The sequence below is a fragment of the Drosophila montana genome, unplaced genomic scaffold (assembly GCF_035044405.1).
Source record: "Drosophila montana isolate Dmon_TW-CO22-7 unplaced genomic scaffold, ASM3504440v1 contig_3123_1, whole genome shotgun sequence".
NCBI classification, from domain to species: Eukaryota; Metazoa; Arthropoda; class Insecta; order Diptera; family Drosophilidae; genus Drosophila; species Drosophila montana.
This window is the reverse complement of record NW_026998002.1, coordinates 243,059-261,904: the sequence shown is the minus strand read 5'-3', so window position 1 is coordinate 261,904 and position 18,846 is coordinate 243,059. Positions and strand designations below refer to the sequence as shown.

At 39.1% G+C, this 18,846-nt stretch overlaps 4 protein-coding genes across 4 annotated transcripts; 3 read left to right on the top strand and 1 right to left on the bottom strand.

Annotated features, from left to right (window-relative positions):
- Positions 1-962: 962 nt before the first annotated feature.
- Positions 963-2,909, top strand: LOC135431046 (voltage-dependent anion-selective channel protein 2-like). The gene is made up of 3 exons (XM_064685952.1): positions 963-1,512; positions 2,118-2,348; positions 2,407-2,909. Exons 1-3 carry the CDS (start codon positions 1,061-1,063, stop codon positions 2,702-2,704), a joined length of 981 nt encoding a protein of 326 aa, XP_064542022.1. The 5' UTR covers positions 963-1,060; the 3' UTR covers positions 2,705-2,909.
- A 585-nt stretch (positions 2,910-3,494) lies between these two features.
- LOC135430984 (voltage-dependent anion-selective channel-like) lies at positions 3,495-5,302 on the top strand. The gene is made up of 3 exons (XM_064685844.1): positions 3,495-4,003; positions 4,430-4,660; positions 4,719-5,302. The coding sequence occupies exons 1-3, from the start codon at positions 3,552-3,554 to the stop codon at positions 5,014-5,016; spliced, it is 981 nt and encodes a 326-aa protein (XP_064541914.1). The 5' UTR covers positions 3,495-3,551; the 3' UTR covers positions 5,017-5,302.
- Positions 5,013-6,709, bottom strand: aurB (aurora B). Its single transcript, XM_064685843.1, has 3 exons — positions 6,399-6,709; positions 5,620-6,337; positions 5,013-5,234 (listed from the first exon to the last, which is right to left on the bottom strand). The coding sequence occupies exons 1-3, from the start codon at positions 6,530-6,532 to the stop codon at positions 5,091-5,093; spliced, it is 996 nt and encodes a 331-aa protein (XP_064541913.1). The 5' UTR covers positions 6,533-6,709; the 3' UTR covers positions 5,013-5,090.
- A 295-nt stretch (positions 6,710-7,004) lies between these two features.
- Positions 7,005-12,616, top strand: LOC135430982 (leukocyte receptor cluster member 8 homolog). Its single transcript, XM_064685842.1, has 6 exons — positions 7,005-7,219; positions 7,355-8,873; positions 9,252-9,993; positions 10,065-10,266; positions 10,880-11,087; positions 11,157-12,616. The coding sequence occupies exons 2-6, from the start codon at positions 7,447-7,449 to the stop codon at positions 11,308-11,310; spliced, it is 2,733 nt and encodes a 910-aa protein (XP_064541912.1). The 5' UTR covers positions 7,005-7,219; positions 7,355-7,446; the 3' UTR covers positions 11,311-12,616.
- Positions 12,617-18,846: the final 6,230 nt, after the last annotated feature.

Genomic DNA, 18,846 nt, shown 5'->3' with positions numbered 1-18,846 from the left:
GGTTCAAATTCAGCAGAAATTGTACATTTTTGTTTATTTATTTTTATATTTTTTACAAAGAAGAAAGTAATACTAATAAAAAAAGAAAATTATATGCAATAACAAAAAAAATAAGTAGCAATAGTAGTAAAATATTTTCTTTTGATTGGTTTGTTGCGAGCAAAGTAAGCAAAATGTTCTAGGTTCTTAACTCACACGGGAAAAGAAATTAACAAAATATGTGAGCTTTTTTAAAGAGTGCAAAAGGTCCCATTTGGACTGTTAAATGCGATGTGAAGAAGCGGGATAGTATCTCAGAGTACATGACATTTTCCATGCTTACAATTGGGAGTCGGAAGTATGATGAATATGTGGATCCATCGTGACCATAAGAGAGAAGAGAAGTCTTGTATATATTTGATGTTTACGCGAATTTTACAATCAATTTCCCTTGTAATTACATCATTATTTTTTATATCACGCATTTCATTTTTTCGACAGTTATCATATTTTTTTTTTGTATAAATTTGCGATGGGCTGTTTCTCGAAGTGCATTGCTTATATAGAATGCAAATGAGGCGTATCTTTGAATTATATCTATTAACAGTTTTGGAAAGGGATGACCAATTATTGGCCCTTGCGGAGCTGATCGTTGCTTTATTCTTGGTGCTTATGAGATTGGACTCGAACCCGCGCACAAAGTCCGTCGTGCTCATGGGCTTAGCCTGACGCCTGTCTCTGGTTCGGCATACCTCCAAGTCGGGCATTGCCCAATGGAGTACTTGCTAAAAATAATTATTGTTTTGTATTATATTAGTATTGAGTTTTTCATCACGTTCCGAAACCTAAATCGCCCCGACTTTTGACATTTCTATGACAGGCACCTGTCACCTTTTCAGCTTGACCTTTATTTTAGTTTGAATTTTTCGAGAAAAAAAAGTGATATCGCTTTGCTTTTAAGCAAGCAATGTTCAGTATTTCATAGACTTTGTAGTGATAAATTCAGAACGTGGACAAAAATTTTAGTATACTTTTGGTTTTTTATATTTTATAAAAATTAACAGTTAATAGATTATACAAAATGTGGAAAAGAAAATGTTACAAGAAAAAGAAGAAGGAGGAACCAGTGATCGAAGAGACAGATGATAAAAAAAAAAAGGACTCCAAATCAGATGATGACAGTAAAGCGGAGGAGGTAATACCTCCGCCCCCGTTAGAGGGGGAAATGCCAACATATTTTCACATCGGTGGATGGGCCAAGGAATGTTTGATAACCGGCTATAAAATTGGTGCCTGGCATTTTGATTGTACCACACAACTGACCGACAAGCTTGGGATATATAGTTTTGGGAACGGCAAGCCAAACTATTACGGTATCTCGGGCGGAGTCGGTCTTCGCGAGAAGTTGGGCATTTTCCACATGTGTCAGGCCTATCATACCAATGCCTACGTCGGTGCGCTCGGAGTGCGTTCCAACGTCGTCGGCTGTTTAGCCAATGCCATGCTGCGGGGCACATACGGTCCCCATGACGAGTAAGTAGATTGCTAAGCAAAAGAATATCAAAGGCATAAGGAGGAGGCAAAGACATCAGCAAGCCGCGACTTCGGCATTCGTTCGTCTGGCTTTTGGAGAGCGAACAGCCAGTCCGGCTGGCATTTCGTGTGAAGTGGGAAAAGCCAGATGAGAAGCCAGGCTGGAAATTTTGCGTCGCATTGAAATGTATGTGGGCGTTACTCATCTTAGTGTTTAAATTGTTTTTGGAGGAGGTATATTGGTCATATTTATATTCCAAATCAAGCCAAGTCCGTCCGTTAGAATGAGCCCCTATTGGAACTAAAGATTTCCCATTTGGAATCAATGCTCTATTACGCTATAAGTAAAAAAGGATTCTCACTTTCTCTATAAGAGCAATATGAATTAATATGCAAGCCTTTAATTTAGTATATCTCGAATATACCCCTCAGATACTATCACAAATTCTTACTTTCGTCCAAGTCTACCCACAATCTTTTCGGCCTAAGTAGATCTTTCCAACGAGTCGTTACTTTTACTCCTTATTCCTTCGCACTGTGAACAGAGTATAGCACAGTCGGTTGCATCCGACTTCAACATTCTTATTTGTTTTATTCTGCTCTAGACCTGAAGTAAAGCTTGATCTACATACGGGCATCGAGCGATCGCCGATCAAGTTAGATGTTATCGTACCAATTTTGAAGTCACCGAAACTAATGGGCTACGTGGTTCTGCAACCGGTCCAGAACTATCTATTAGGCTATCGGACGGTCTACGACTTTGACAATATGGGCTTTGACGTGCACGCATTATGTGTGGGATACAATAACGGTAGCTCCGAATTGAGCCTAAAATTGTAAGATTTCTTTTCAATATTAACTGCTAACATTAGCTTAAATGCTGTGCGCACGCAGAGAGAACTTCAAGGAACTTCGAGGCTCGATATTCCAGCGCATTGGCGAACGCTGGGCGGTTGCCTTGAAGGCAAATATTTACGGAGACGATGAAAGGCAAATTGCCATTGGAGGCCAGTTTCAGATCCACGAAAATGCATTGTTGAAGGCCAAGGTGCGCGACGATGGCTTTCTGGGGATGGTCTACCAGGTTAATGTCAGCGAGACAATTGGGATTATGTATCACGTTGGTTTAGAAGTCGGCTCGCCTATCAAAGGCGACCATAAAGTTGGTGTATCGTGGAGTATAAAGGGTTGAAACCTTTTGTGTACTAAATTCAGATCAGAAATTTTGTGTACCATGTTGTTGTAGCTATGTATCAGATCGTTTTGTAATGTTTTCAGATACTTATGGATGGTCCATAGCCTCCACCAGATTGATGCAGCTTCGACTGTGCCGGTGCTGAAACTTTTTTAAAGAAAGATAAATTGTTCATTAAAACTGTTTTGGCCAGCAAAACAAAGTTGTTTTTCTTTAATCTCTATATATATAAAATGCAGCCCAAACCGCATGTGTGGAAAAATCGCGAAAAACTGTATTAAACTAGCTCGGTCAAATCTCATCCGATTTTTATAAGGCTTGGCTTTTTGTCCATTGGTCACCTCTAGATCCAATTGGCATCTAAGTCTGGCAACATTATTTTTAGTCAAAATTCATGTCATAATGTTACCCTCAACTATCCTATATAGACACATACCCGTATTACGGGCAAGGCCGGGGTATACCCGCTAGTATTTTAATATTTGGAGAGGTGTTCAAGGGTTTCCTAGTATTATCGAAGATTAAACGTCGATGCAGACATTAATTGGATGATCGTTATACATTGGAACTAATTAAGGTCGCTGTGATATAGTCGGGCCTGCCCGACTAGGAGATAACCTGAAGCAGATCGCTTTATGCTCTCGTCGAGGGTATCATCTAGACGGGAACTCCCGACTAGAGACTCTTGTTTCCATTTTGCCTTCTAGCAAACCATGAACAATATTTCAAAAAAAATTGTTTTGTTAAATAAAAACAAAAATGTAAAATTCCTTTATTTGGTTGTTTAGATATTAATTTTTAAATTTTTTTTTTTAAATTTATTAACGTTTTCTCTTTTATCGTAATGTCTTTAAAGCAAAGGTTAAGCTTTAAAAAAAGGAAAAGTGGTCTTGGTGCACAAACCGAGGAAGGTGGTAGTAGTGCATCAGAAACGACCAAATATTTAAACGATGAGGAGATAATACCAGGCCCTCCGGCGGAGGGCGATATGCCAACGTTTTTTCACATCGGCTCATTGGCCAAGCAATGCCTGATATCTGGCTATAAAATTGGCACTTGGCATATCGATTGCACTACTAATGTTAAAGATAAAGTTACTTTATTTAGTTATGGGTCTGGTAAGCCCGCTTTTCGCAATGTTTGGGGCGGCGTTGGCATGCGCCAGAAATGGGGTATCTTCGACATGTTTCAGGTTTGGCAGACCGATAACATAATGGGAGCGGTTGGTGGACGCTCTAAATTAGTTGGCGGTACGGCGAATGCTATGTTGTGGGCCATATATAATCCACGCGACGGGTAAGTAAAAATGTTTATAAAATTCCAGAGCAGGAATACGGCCTGAGTTGATATAGCCAAGTCCTTCAATTTGTCATTCCGAGGCTATAGGAGCTATAGGAGGAGGGATTAAGTTGAGGTTCTCGTATATAATACGCAATTTTTAGGGAAAAGTTCTTGCATAATAACAAATATATATTCCTATATATATAAATTTATATCTAAGATAAATAAATATAAGTATAATTAGAGATCTTACTGATATTTAAGTTTACAGTTATTAGTAAAATGTTGAAAATTAATATTACCCTCAGTTATTCAGCTAGCCACCAATTTTTTATCCTTTAACCAACTTAACTAGCCGCTTTGTGACATTACGCTGTGAACAGAGTATAGTCAGTCAGGTGCATCCGATTGCAAGGCTCTAACATGTTTTTTCTTATTTAGCTCTGGTGTCAAGCTTCAAGTGTATTCCGGCTACGAGCATTCGCCTATCAAGTTTGATTTGATTATTCCAGTTTTGAATGTTCCAAGATTTTTGGGCTATGCGCTTTTACATATCGCCAAGAATTATCTGTTGGCATTTCGAATGGATTATAACTTTAGAGAAAGGGCCTTTGATAAGCATGCAATATGTGGGGGCTATTATAATGGAAGCACCGAATTGGGCCTTAAGTTGTAAGATTCTTTTTTTCAATTGTTTTCCAATAGTAGCTTTAATGTTGTGCGTATGCAGCGAGGACTTCAAGGATTGGCGAGGCTCCATATTCCAGAGATTAGGAAAGCGCTGGGCTGTTGCCTTCAAGGCGGACCTTTACACTGAGCAGCCAAAAAAATTTGCAGTTGGCGGCCAGTACCAAATCAATGATAACTCGCTGATTAAGGCAACGGTGCGCGACACTGGTTTTCTGGGTCTAGTCTACCAGTTAAACCTCACAGAAAACATTGGAATTACGTATCACGTGGGCTTAGAGCTCAAAGATCCTATCAAGGGGGAGCATAGAGTTGGTATTTCGTGTAGTCTAAAGGCTTAATTTGAAACATTTTTATTAATTTATACAAGAGAAAAAATTCATATGTTATCTAAATGAAGTGTTGTGGAGCTGGATTAATTTTTAACCAGATTTTCCTTGCCCCGTTCGTTGTTCCTCTGTTGAAGCTGAGCAGCACGTTTGGCCATGCCATCCTTCACCCATGGATGAGTCATCACCTCCACCAGGCTGATGCGACCCTGACTCTGTCGACGCAAAAGCTTTTATGGGAGTGACAGAATTGTATATTAAAGTCTTCGGCAAAATAAAACATCTATAATTTTTTAAATATTTTAATAAGTCGAATTTCTTCGGAAAACCGAAGAAAGCTGAGCAGGCATAAACCGGCTGTGCGATATTTTTTCGGCTCTTCGCACGATTATAATGGTTCGTTTTACAACGTGAATTAAATGCTGCTATGCGCTAGGAGCATAGTTGGGATTCATTTAAGTCAATTTACGATCAAACGAACCGGTCGAAAGCAGACAAACAAGGCGACATACTGATTAGGAATAAGCATCTGTTTATATAATTTATAAACGGATCTCACATAATGGACATGGTCAATGTGGCTTGTTTTAAAGATATATTTAATAATCAACTTACTCCTGAAATAACTTCCTTTGCGCCGGATGACATATGCGATGGATAATGAATATCTAACCGCTTGATTTTCTCATACGTATTATCAGAGCTGTTGGATTCAAAGGGCGGATTGCCTACCAGAAATTCATAGCATAAAATGCCCAAGCACCACTGATCAACGCTGTCATCATAGGAGCGACCGTCGACCATTTCGGGCGGCAGATAATCCAAGGTGCCGCACAGGGTTTTGCGCTTGTTGTTGGGCGTATGCGCAGACCAGCCAAAGTCCGCCAACTTCAGATCATCTGTGCCCGTCAGCAGGATATTTTCTGGCTTAAGATCGCGATGTATGACATTATTGAGATGGCAATAGTTGAGCGCATTGGCCACCTGGTAGGTGTATTTCGCTGACCGTGGCTCGTCGAACCGATGTTTGGGCGCATTACGCAAGTGCTTGAATAGTTCGCCCTCGGACGCTATTTCCAGTGCCAAGTAAATGCGGGAATCATCATAGAACCATGTTAGCAGGCGCAGTATATTAGGATGCTTGAGACGCGACTGTATTTCGATTTCGCGGAGCACCTGCCGCTGCACGTTACCCTTGCGCAGCTCCTCCTTAAACATCACCTTCATGGCAACCATGTAGTGGGAGTGACGCTCGCGTGCCAAGTAGACGCGTCCGAACTTGCCGCGTCCCAAGGGCGCGCCCAACTCGAAATCGCGAGTGCTCCACTGATAGCTGTTATGTGGCATCAAATATACGTATAAACACCTCCCACATTTTTCAACAAAAAACTTACGGTTTCCCATAGGCATCATGCGACATCATTTTGAGGCACATTTGTTTGATTGGGTCTTGATGTTCCTCTGGCACATTGCTCATCAAATGCGGCAAATGGTCTCGTGTTGCGTGCTTCGTGCGAACAAACGCCATTGCAGATTCCTGGTTCACTAATATTCTAAAAGCAGTGAAATTATAATATTTTTTGCGACTATCAATGTAGCGTCACAGCTATTTGCGCGTTTTTTTCGAATGTCAACTTATTTGTTTCGATACTACTCGCTGCATTTTAATTTGTACTCGATATTTTGATAAAGGAAATTCTGAGAGCACGCCAACAATCGATGACTGTTCACTTTTATTGGTGCTTGTGCCATTACAGCTGATTCTTCGAGTAATTGTAAGTGTGCGGATATGCTACAAACTTTACAAACTATATTAGGATGTATTAGATTTTGTAGAAAATTTAGAATAATGCGTTAAATACAAAATGGCTTGTTAACATTTTATTAAAGTTGATTGCGCCATATCGCAGATGTTTTAAACGATATTAATAATTCGACAGTCCTCTAAATCAACTCTGTGATATCGACATTCAGATGTTATCGAAGTTGTATGTCGGACACCTCTGTCTCTGTCACAAATAATGAGCTCACATTGTGTAGACATGATTTAGAAAATCTAATTTTTGTGTGTTCAAGAGCAAAAAACAATATTTTCTCCTACGTGTAGCAAGCAAAAAAGTTTGCGCGTTACTTTGTGCAAGTGTATTAACTAATTCAACTACTTCTTGCGGTAATTGTGAAACTGCAATTATATAGGCCACGGAAAGATTCTTGGGTAAGCAAAAAACAAAATGGCGTAAACTCGCACACATGCCAGCACAGACTCATACACACACTCACGAACGTTGCACATTGTACCATATATGGCATTTTCACATTCTCTTGGTTTTCTTTTTTGCAACGCAAAAAGGTGCGGCACTCAATTTGATGTAAAGGTAAGTTCCAAAAGGTAAAGGTGCTCACACATAACACGTAAATACCATACGAAACGGTACAACAAAAATGTCTGATGCGATGAGCGCACCGCCGCCATTAATACCCCAGCTGCAAGAGATGCAGCAGCAGCAACAACAACAGCATCACCAACAACAACAACAGCAGCAACAACAGGCGGCAAACTCTGCTACTGCGCAGCAATGGAGTAACTACGCCTGGTGGCATCATCATGGCAGTAACGCAGCTGCCTATCAACAGCAATATCAACAATATTATCAATATTATATGCGCTACCAGCAGCAGCAGCAACAACAACAACAACAGCAGGTAACATCGACCATCAGTTCGTCAAATGCGCCGCCTGGTTTTAGCAATGCGCTGGCGGCACCGCCGCTACCTACGGCTCCGCCACCGCCGCCACCACCACCTGCACAGTCGGGTAATAAAAATCAACAACAACAACAACAGCAGCAGCAACAGAAAAATTTTGGTGGCATACGTTTTAATTTAAATTTGAATCAAAAACGTTTGGCAAATGCGCCAAATCCGCTGCAGCAACAACAACAACAGCAGCTGCAGCAGCAGCAACAACAGCACGCTATGCAGCAGCTTAATCTCTATAATAACATGAACAACAACAACAACAATTCTAACAAAAAGAAGCGCAAGCGCAATAACAAAAACAATAATAATAATAATAATAATAATAACAACAACAACATGAACAAACAACAACAGCAGCAGCTGACTGCTGCCTATGAACCGTCGTCTGCTGGATTCTCTGGCATTTCTCTAAATCCATTTTCTACGCCAGCAGTGCCGTCCACACCGGATTTAAGCAAGCCACCACCCCCCTTACCCTTAATACAAACACCAGCACTAGCAGCTGCCGTTGTTGCCCCACAACAACAGCAGCAGCAGTCGCCTCCGCCGCAGCCGCCGGTAGCTGTTTTGGAGCCGCAGCAGCCAAATCAGTCGCAGGCACTGCCGCAACCAGCAGCAGCAGCAGCATTTAAACGTCCCAATAGCTGCTTCCAAATGGGCTCGAATGATTCGTGGCCTGATTCTCTGAATCAGTATGTGGCCCGTTGCTATTCCAAGTGTACAACCGACTTGGACAAGGATCAAATCGATATCTGTCTAAAGGGTAAAATTATTGCCGCCGCCAATCGTAATGAACTCTGGACGCGCGACTGGGACAATGAGCCCATGCCGACGGTGCACAGCGAGCGCGATGCCATAGACGTGGTGCTAAGTAATGTAACGCCTCCACAACCACAACGTAGCAACTACTTTAACAAAAAACAGCAAGAACAGCAGCAGCAGCAGCAGCAACCACAGCAGCTGCAACAGACAACCCCAAAGCCTAGTCAAAAGACACCAAATGTAAATCAATTTAAACAGAAGGGCAATGCCTTTAACAAGTTTGCCAATGGCGGCTACGGACAGCAGCAGCAGCAGCAGTCTTCCCGCTACTCTAGGAGTCGTTCACGGTAAGTTATAAAGAAATAACTAAAAAGATATCTCATATTACAATATATATACGGAATACATGATTTTATTCCGACTTTATATTATCAATGGTAGTTAGGTAGGTTAGAACACATAAATGTAAATATATGAAATGGTCGAAATGGTCTCAAAATTGTAGAATGACTAAAAAGCGTAGTAAGACCCGAACTGCTAGTTACCATTTCATCAAAAAATATTGTTAAATTTTGATTATTTGAGGAGAGTGCTTAGTTGTTAAAATTGGACTTATCTATTTATATCGATTTATCTTCGAAATAGATACAGCTATAGTTTTTTATTTTTATTATAGTTATATATAAAAAAAAGAACAATTTTTAACATGTGCTTGCATTTTGCAGTTCGCCCACGTCGTCCACGTCCTCGGCATCAAAATATAACAATAGGAAACGTTATTCTCGTTCGCCACGTTCGCGTTCCCGTTCCCGTTCCCATTCGCGTTCGCGCAGCAGCAGCGCCAGCAGTCCACCAGCTCGTAAGGTGCTCCGCAAGACTGGCTTAAATGATTCACTGGGCAGCGATTTTATACCAATCAATTCGAATCTGTCGAGGAAACAGCAGAAAATGCTGATGAAGAGGAATAAGCGTGCAGCCGCTGCCGCCGTCGGTGGCAAAAAGAAGACGCCACATTTTTATGCCACGCATTCGTCGTCGGTGGGCGGTGCCGTTGATGATGACACAGCGCGCTTGCAACAGCGTGCGGCACGTTTCTCACAGTCGAGCAGTGGCTCGACTAAGAAATCTGTCGTCGCAATTGCAAGCTCACCGTTTGGTCTCACCACGGCCAAGCATAAGAAGAGATTGCAGGCCGCGGCGGCGGCTTCCCGTTCAGCGTCGTCGTCCATGTTCTACGAGGATGATGCGGGTGCGGCGGGCTTAGATTTACTCAATTTGCATATTGTAGGCTCATGTAGGGATTTAGAAAAGTCATTCTTGCGCCTTACCAAAGCGCCATCACCATCCGAAGTGCGTCCCGTTGAGGTGCTCACTCATTCGCTGGCTAATGTGAAAGGCAAATGGCGAGCCAATCAGGATTATCATTATGCGTGTGATCAGTTGAAGTCCATACGCCAGGATCTGACTGTAAGTCCAGGATTTAAACCCCTTTATCATTTAAAAACTCGTTTCAACAGGTATTCCTTTGTTTTTCCTAGGTCCAAGGTATACGCGATAAGTTCACCGTTGAGGTATATGAGACGCATGCGCGCATTGCCATGGAGAAGGGCGATCATGAAGAGTTCAATCAGTGCCAGACACAGCTTAAGATGCTTTACTTGGAATTGGGCAACAGCAGCAATTCGCTCGAGTTTACGGCCTATCGCATTATCTATTACATCTTTACTAAAAATACCTTGGGTAAGTTTTTATATATTTTATATGAGTTCAAAAATAGAGAAAAAAAAAACAAGATTAGGAATTTTAGTTTCAGGTTAGAAAGCTTAAATTTCTTTATAAGATATATTCATTTAATTAGAATATTTACAAAATGTTATGTTTTTGTCAATTTTGATGACTCCGTAATGCATTATATTTTGACTCCCTTTAAATTAATTTGAAATGCGTAAATGAACCATTAAAACAAGATTGTGTCGAGTTTAACTAGAGCCTAAACTAGAGAACATAAATATTTAAAAACTGCGTATATATTAAATATCAGTAACACAAGTTTACCAATTTCCTCCATGTATTCAATTAAATTTCATTTTTAATTTGTATTGCTAAATTAGAAAATCTGTGTAGCGCAATAATATCTATAAACTAGTTTCGTCAATTTATCTGTAATACTATAGAAAATTGTCTACTTGTTTCAACTTGAATTGCAAATCATTATATATTTCCATAAGCCACTTATAGTCCGTCAAAAAAGTGAATCAGAAAAGCATTTCATATATTTGTAGCTTAATTACATTTTTTTTTACCCACAACTAATGTTTTCTTTGTATTCTACGCTTAATTTTTTTGTTTGTAGACATCACAACTGTTTTGCGTTCGATAACAGCTGATCAGCACGAGAATCCTGCCATTGCGCACGCTCTAGAGTTTCGTTCCGCATGGTCGCTGGGCAACTATTGCAAACTATTCGATCTGTATAAAAGGGCGCCGCTCATGTCGGGCCATATGATTGAATGGTTTTTGGAGCGCGAGCGCAAGGCGGCACTGCGCATAATTATTAAATCGTAAGTGAACTATAAACTAAATGTTTGAGCTATTTGTGTTTAAGTTATGCTTTTTCCGTTTACTTGCAGTTATCGTCCCAACATTAGCGTCGAATATGTGTCAAATGTTTTGGCCTTTGATAGCACTGAGAAGTGCAAAGAATGGCTCGACACCTTCAGTTTACCCTATGCCGCAGACGGCGCTCAAATTGATTGCAAAAATGCAGCTGCTATTGCCATTTGAAGCCACTAACAAAGTGTGTTGGGCGTTTTTAAACTAAACTACAAACAGGTGTGGAGCGTGACGGCTTGGGCTGGCAGCGAGCGCACCATCAAAGACAATATTCAACAAAAGATCCATACTCGATATCCGTTTGAAAAGCTCTTCAACTGTTAATTAGCAGAACGAGCATTTTTCACGGTATCGACGCGGCTACCTCCCTGTCTCTCTCTCCCTCTCTATCTATCTTTTAGCCTGGCCCCTTTTGCACCATTGTATATATTCGATCTATTAGTGCGTGTGGCCTTGCGTTAATGTTAGGAAGTTTTTTTTTATATGTATGCATCATTCTAGATTGAAAATGTATCTCAGTTCGGTTTTCCCTCCCCTTAATCCAACTCAAATGTGTCTGCAAACTCTTACACCACACCCAATTCGTCGTCGGTTCACATTCTCATGGATTTTCAATTAATGTCTTCTCTGCGCTTAAACGTTTCATCAAAATTCCACGTCCAGCCTCAACAATCTGCTTTCGCTGAACATCGTCGAGTACCTCGCATGGATTATCTAATGATCTTCATATGGATAGCATCCTGGAACTTCGCGTCGGTTTTATAGCGATTAAGGTGAATGCTAAACGGCTGATGCTGGAAATGCTCAAAGTCAACAGGGACTCGGCACTCAAAGTAGTAAACGGCAACAGGATCGTGGCTCCTGGGATCAGCAGAAGAGATTCTCAGGATATGTCTGAAATACATAGAAAGGATCAACAAATGGATCAATGCAATAAACGCTGCACGCTGATATCCACAAATAGATTATGTATTAATCAGGAAGGCCGCGATCAACAGTCCAGTTAAGGGCGTTGTTGAGCTTCAAGCAATTATTTGAACGACGCCTTAGCCGATTCGTCTTCATCCGTTTTAAATAACAATTTAGCAATGCGGCATCCGTTTGGCTCTCATAACTGAAGTCCAGCACAACGCTGGAACATCTTTTCAGGTTTTTGGAGTGGTTCCTACCAAAGTCTAACGTCCGTAAAACAGCAAAAATAAAAAACTAAATTGAAATCCATCATAATAATCAACGTCCTAGTTGAACAAAACTTTTAAATGGGTTTCTCAGATAAAAAGAAACAATGAAAATTTCAAGTGCAAGTTATAAAAATGTGAACCTTACCTATCTAAAAACTGAACAGAACAAAGCAAAAGTGAACTAAAGTCTATTAACCATAATATTAACAAAGAAAAAAAAAAACAAGCAGCAGCAACAAATAACAATTAACACAAGAAACAAAAATGCAGGCTCAAAACAGAGTCTAAACAATTACGGCTGGCTCCTAAGCCGATATTTGTTTTCAATTGTTTTTTTTTTTTTTTTATACCCCTTTTAACATATTTAAATGAATTATTTTTAAGCCTTAGCTTTAACGTTTATTTGTTTAAATTATTGAAAAAAGGTTTCCACTAATGTCTTGTCTCTCTATTGTATACCTGTATATATACAACATCACCAACACCATCATCCAACCAACATCATCAACAACAAGAACAATAATCGCTACAGCATGGAGTCAAGCGCCGAAAAAACAACCTCCCAACTATCCGGCTATCATACGGCGGATTCCAAAGTCTATCATCACGTCGACGTCAGCAATAATCGCAACTGCTCGGGACTTGTAAGCTCTTCCAATTTTAACCTGTCAAACAAAAACAAAAACAAAAAAAAACCTCAATATAATATGTATGTTAAGTGAGATTATTGAAGATTCCAAATGGATATCACAAATTTATAAAAAGCAATAACAATTGGCTATATTAGTTAATTTGTGTTTAGTGGGGGGCCATGTAGGGTATATATACATATATTTATTCACATAGATTAGGTTAGTTTTAAGCACAACTTTTTTGTTGTTCATTTATGCTAAGGTTAATTGTTGTAGTTTCTTTTAATTTTGATGAATGTTGAAAAAACCAAATCGAAATCAATTGAGGATTTCAACGCATTTTTCAGCAGCTTATCACAAAAAATGCGTCCTTTGCATGCAAAAAGTGAAATAAAAACGCGCTTTTAAAATCTATTAAAAAAAAAAACCGGATTGACTTTTATTTTGAAGCGGATTTCCTCAGCGCTACTCTCTGCCGGACACCTTGTCAGGTGGCTACCTGGATCAGCCACCCCAGAGTCCAGAGTTCCCAGTATAAGTAATTAGTAAGGCAAGGAGCCGTTAGATCACTATATATAGTTAGATACATATATATAGAATCGCAATAAAATAAGCATGAAGTTAAGGTATAAAGTTATAATGTAAATTTGAATTTAACCGCCGTCCGCCGCGGCAACCGTGTGTTACTGATCGGTTACTCAACATCCATTGAGTAATAAAGAGACAGAGGAGGCTTTTGGATCAAAAGCTCTTTTTCGAAACACTTCACGAGCGATAGCGAGGTTGCAAACACCATTGAGTATTACTCATTGAGCATTGAGTAATAAAGAGTATTACTCAATGGCTCCGAGCTGCGAGCCCTAGCATGTGACGTCACATGCGCAACAGAATGTTGCAATCTTCTCAAATTCATTTAATCCCTTGGCTTGGAAAACACGTGCATGCATATTTTTTGCCAATGTGTGTGAGATGAGACACACACACAAACAACTATTTGGCGCGTCGAGGCATTGATACCCTTTTTTATAGAAATGGTATAGAATGTGTAAGGAAAACAATTATTATTGATTGCACTAATAGTTGCACACTAAATACGATATTATATGTTTCTCAGAGATTAGATAAAAATGTGTATATGAGAAGGTTAGTGCTATTTGGTTACAGAACTTATGAATAGTTAAAATACCCTATTTTGCTGATCGAAAAATGAAAAATTATAAAATCTGCCGGGCTGCTTGCAAGTTGAAAGCGAGTGGAGAAGAAGAAGACATGACTTTGCGAATTAAAGGCATAGCAGTGCTTAGAAACCACAACAATGAGTTAGAAGAGTGTAGAAGCTTAGATCATAGGCTGTAGCTTCAAACCAAAAAGGGATAGCAGGGACAGAATTTGGGGTGTGCTTTTTTCATTGTCGAGTCGTTTGTTTTGATTATGGTTGTTGTTGGTTCATATGGGAAATGTTCTGAAGTTGTATTTGATTTTTGGGCAACGGCAGAAGTAGCTGTAGACAGCCGGGTGTTGTGTTTGCAATTTTTCATTGAGTAATACTCAATGGTGTTTGCAACCTCGCTATCGCTCGTGAAGTGTTTCGAAAAAGAGCTTTTGATCCAAAAGCCTCTTCTGTCTCTTTATTACTCAATGAGGCGAAGTTAAGCGGGCGAGGCAAGCTCACGGCTGGACTGCCAGCGCGCCGGCACTTCTGGAGCGAACATCAGAGTGAGTAGACGTGTGTCAAGGGGGGCAAAGTGGTAGACATAATCCTAATTGGCGGCGGAGCGCTAGGGCTCCAGACAGTGTGGCAGGACCTTTACATAGATAATCTGTGTTTAACATAACCCCCTTCCCTAACCTAAAGTGTGGAGTTTTGTGGTACGAGGCTTCGCCCCGTCGCCGGTGAGAACAATCCCGGTGAACAAATGTGCTCTCAGCGATCATAAACTATTGTTTTTAATTAGCCTTGCAACATGACATTTTTTTAGCGTAGGTCACGATACAATCTTGACTTGTATGCAGCTACCTGCACTTTAGTACAAGATGGTGTGATATCATTTTACCGAGGGTCTTAGCGAGAGTTACAGTTATTTTTCTTATCAGATATACAATAATAGTTACGACTAAAATGAATATAAACATTAACGATTCCTTACTTAATTAAGAAGTACAAATCTTGGTTGCTGTTAATGGATCCCACATAACGTTGTGTATCTCTTTACCTCTCCTATGTCTTCTTGTCTTTCCGATTGCATCTTATGGTGGTCAATTAACACTTTGTCTTACGTTCTAGCTGTACAGTCAGATCTGATCGATAATATTCCTTGCTCTGGCTTGTTCACTAGCTTGTGTGGTGGGATTTGTACTTTGCACTTTGTACATAAAATTTCACGTGTGCTCCTCTTGGCAATCGAATGCTTTAAGAAATTTGCACATAATTGTGCCTTTCTAGCGGCTTCTGCCCTTTTTATTGGCTCATGCCTTTAAATGTAAGGCATTGTAATGCATAATGTCCTGCTACCTTGCAAACTGGGCAAATTTCCGAAAGGTACTTATTAACTTTCGCTTTTTCTCCTCATCCTTCCATGAGCATAAAGCACTTAACCTTTGCTCTAAATACTCCCTTTACTGGAACAGTTTTTGAACCTTTGATCTTTTCACATGATTTTCATATGATTGCAAAGTTTCTCTATGAAACATGCGAATAATAATGTGTACAAAATCTTCTGATAAGACCTCATGCAGGTAACGCCCGCGATGTCCATCGATCGCTGAAGGCGAACTTGGGCGAGGAGTGGATGCGTATGTCCATCTAACGACAGGGTAGCGACACCCTGTAAAAGTAGTACAACGTTTAAGCTGTTCGAAGCGCTTCCCTCCCCCCTCGAACCCTCTATCCCAGAAAACTAACAAATGTCTTGTAACTTGCTGGCCCTGTTAAGACTTAGATTTGGACAGTAGCCCCTCTACAACCTGTTGCATTGGCCTCAACAACGGGACTATAACCTGTTGCTAACGTTGCCGTCAAAAGGCACATTCCAGTCTAGAGCTTTAGCCTAGACGCAAACCATTGTTGATTTTCCCGATTCGTGCGTGTGGTTGTCGGGTTGGTGCAAAGCTTTCACCAATGGTGAACGGATGCTGTGTGTGGTTGTTGACTTTGAAGACGACCGTGTGCCAGTGCTGGGGGAGCGACTACTATTTAAGGATGCTGCGTTGCTGCCTTAGCTTCAGTTAACGCGCGGCGCTTGAGTTCGTTGGATCGAGCTTAAAAGTCTAATAATACAAATTCCTGCTCAAATTCAATTTGGACCAACATGATAATCAAAAGATAATAGATTATAACAAAAACTTTGTAAGTGCAGTGATACAAATCGAAAATCAAAACATATATAAAAAAGGGATAAAAAACCAACAAATATAAACAATATAATACAAATATTAAAAAAAAAAAATTTATAAAAATAACGATTAGAAATAAATATGCAAATGTAAAAAAAATATATTTGATGCATAGAGTCCGTAAAAGGTTATTCGTTTAACTCTTTCAACTTAAAAGGTAATTATAAAATTAATGCCAAAAATATGCACTACTTTCAAAAACCATTAAAACATTTCAAAATTTAAAAAAAATTTAAATTACTTTTCAATTAAGTTCAGTATAAAACACAATTACATATTATTTTATGGCGATATTTTTATCCTCTTATCTAGTGGTACAAAAAAGCACTTGCGAAACTAGTATATCATTTAATAAAAACACAATTGAAGAAAGATAAAGCAAGTGAAAATAAAATCAAGCTAAATAACTTAAAATACATAAAAGCCGACTTAGCTGGAAAACTAAAAAAATATTTAAACATCTTAATTTCTATAACACCTACATTTTTTTGTAGTGAAGAAATAAGAATATAAACAAGAAATAATCTTCATTCAATGCACATTTTGTGATTCTTCTTGTTACTTTAAGGGCAAATTTAAACAGATTTAAGTAAATATATAAAATAAATCATTTATTCCGTTAAAATCGAAATGTCATATTTATTTTAAAGTTTCAAAAATCCTTTTGGACTTTTGATTTGAGTCCTTTTTGCTTGCAATTGAAAATAAAATTAAAACATTTGCATTTTAACAATTTTAGAAATCGTTTGAGCATTAAATGAGTTTTCTGTTTATTTAATGTTAATTTAGCTGCCAAGTCAGTTTTAAGCTAAAGTTTGCCAAGTTATATATAAATTAAGTATACGTCCGGTTGTCCAGCTTTGTTTACTTAATGTTCATTTTCTTCGCAGAAATAGTTGAAATAATTAACAAGATCTAGCAATTAAATGTAAGCTTCTGTAAAGCAGCCCGAAATTGTGCAACATTTAATAATAATTGCATAAATATTGCCCAATTGTTGAGCCGCAATAATTACGCAAACTGTGCAACTAAGCCTCAAAGGCAATTGATTAATGTTGCCAATGCCAATTAAATAAATCACGAAATGAATAGAAATTTGGCCAGACTGTGAATTGGGCTTTAAAAGGGCTGTGACTGTCAAATGAATGCAAATTAACTTTTTGTTCTTCAAATCAAATTAATTACGTTTAAAATAAATCATTTATTATGATGTCAGGGCGCCTCAGACTGGGGCAAGCACTTAACTGTTGGCCGCAATGGGCCTTTGATTGAATTGCAAAATTAGCATCAGCAAAAACATTTAGCAAAGAGTTGAAGCATTAATGAAAACAATAATTAACTTTGAAGCGCGCCGAGCGCTGTTCATAACTCGATTTCCACCCCCCCTCCCCCCTGCGCCCAGTGCCAGTGAATAAATTGAAAAACAATTAGAACACATTACATTTTTGAGACAACTCAGCAAAGTTTGCTCCACTTTTAGAGCAGCAGCTGCCCCCCACTTCCGCATCCTTGCGGCACGCTGTCTGTCTTCACTTTGTCGCAACGGCAGCTGTCTGTGTGTGTGTGTGTGCGTGTGTGTGTGTGCCAAATGTGCGCCTCTCTTTGACGCTCTCATGTCTTTTGATTATTATTCTATTTAAATGAAAAATGCTTTCTTTCAATGTGAGCATGTCAGTTGTATATTTAAGTTAAAATTAAAAATAGTTCTTACGCAGTTCGTCGAAATGCCAGAGACAGCTCCTTAACATTAACTGACAATAAACTTATTTTCCTCTGTATTTTCCCATAAAAAATTGAAATTCTTTAAAAGCTCAACCTATTCATTGTAGTCAACCACAAAGACAAAAATAGTTTGCAATATTTAATGAAAATTATTTTGTTATTTACATGTGAGTAAACCAAAAATGTGGTCGACATTAGATTTAATTTAGTTTAAATTTCAAAGGCATTTGGCTGGCAGTCATATTTGCGGCACAAGGTGTTTGTGTTTATTATGGTTATATTAAAAATGGTTTAAAATGGAAGCATGCATAAAGTATATATATTCTTCATCAGCATCAATAGCCGAGGCGATCTAGCCATGTCCGTATATCTGTCCGTCCGTCCGTCCGTCCGTTGTGTAAGAGGTAAGAACAGATCAAGTATCTTCTATTTTTTTTTTAACTATTAAAGTTGATAGAAGAAAGTTCAGGGTATCCCCTAGTCGGCTAAAACAAGCTCAAAATCGGAATACCTGAAAGTTTTTCGGGCAAAGTTTTAAAGATTTTCCGCAGTCGAATAGATCCCTTGGAGTTGCAAGCGTTATTAAATACATATCTTGTTTTTAATACCATTTTACGAAAAGCTCTTCCAATATTCTTTAAAGGAAATTTAATAATTAGGTGCCACAGAAATTTGTGCGTTGCCTTTAAGTCTCTAGTGTTTTTTCAATAGATTAGGGAAAATAAATAATATATTTTTTATTGAACTGAAGAATCTTTTCAAAAAGAAACAGAGTTTTG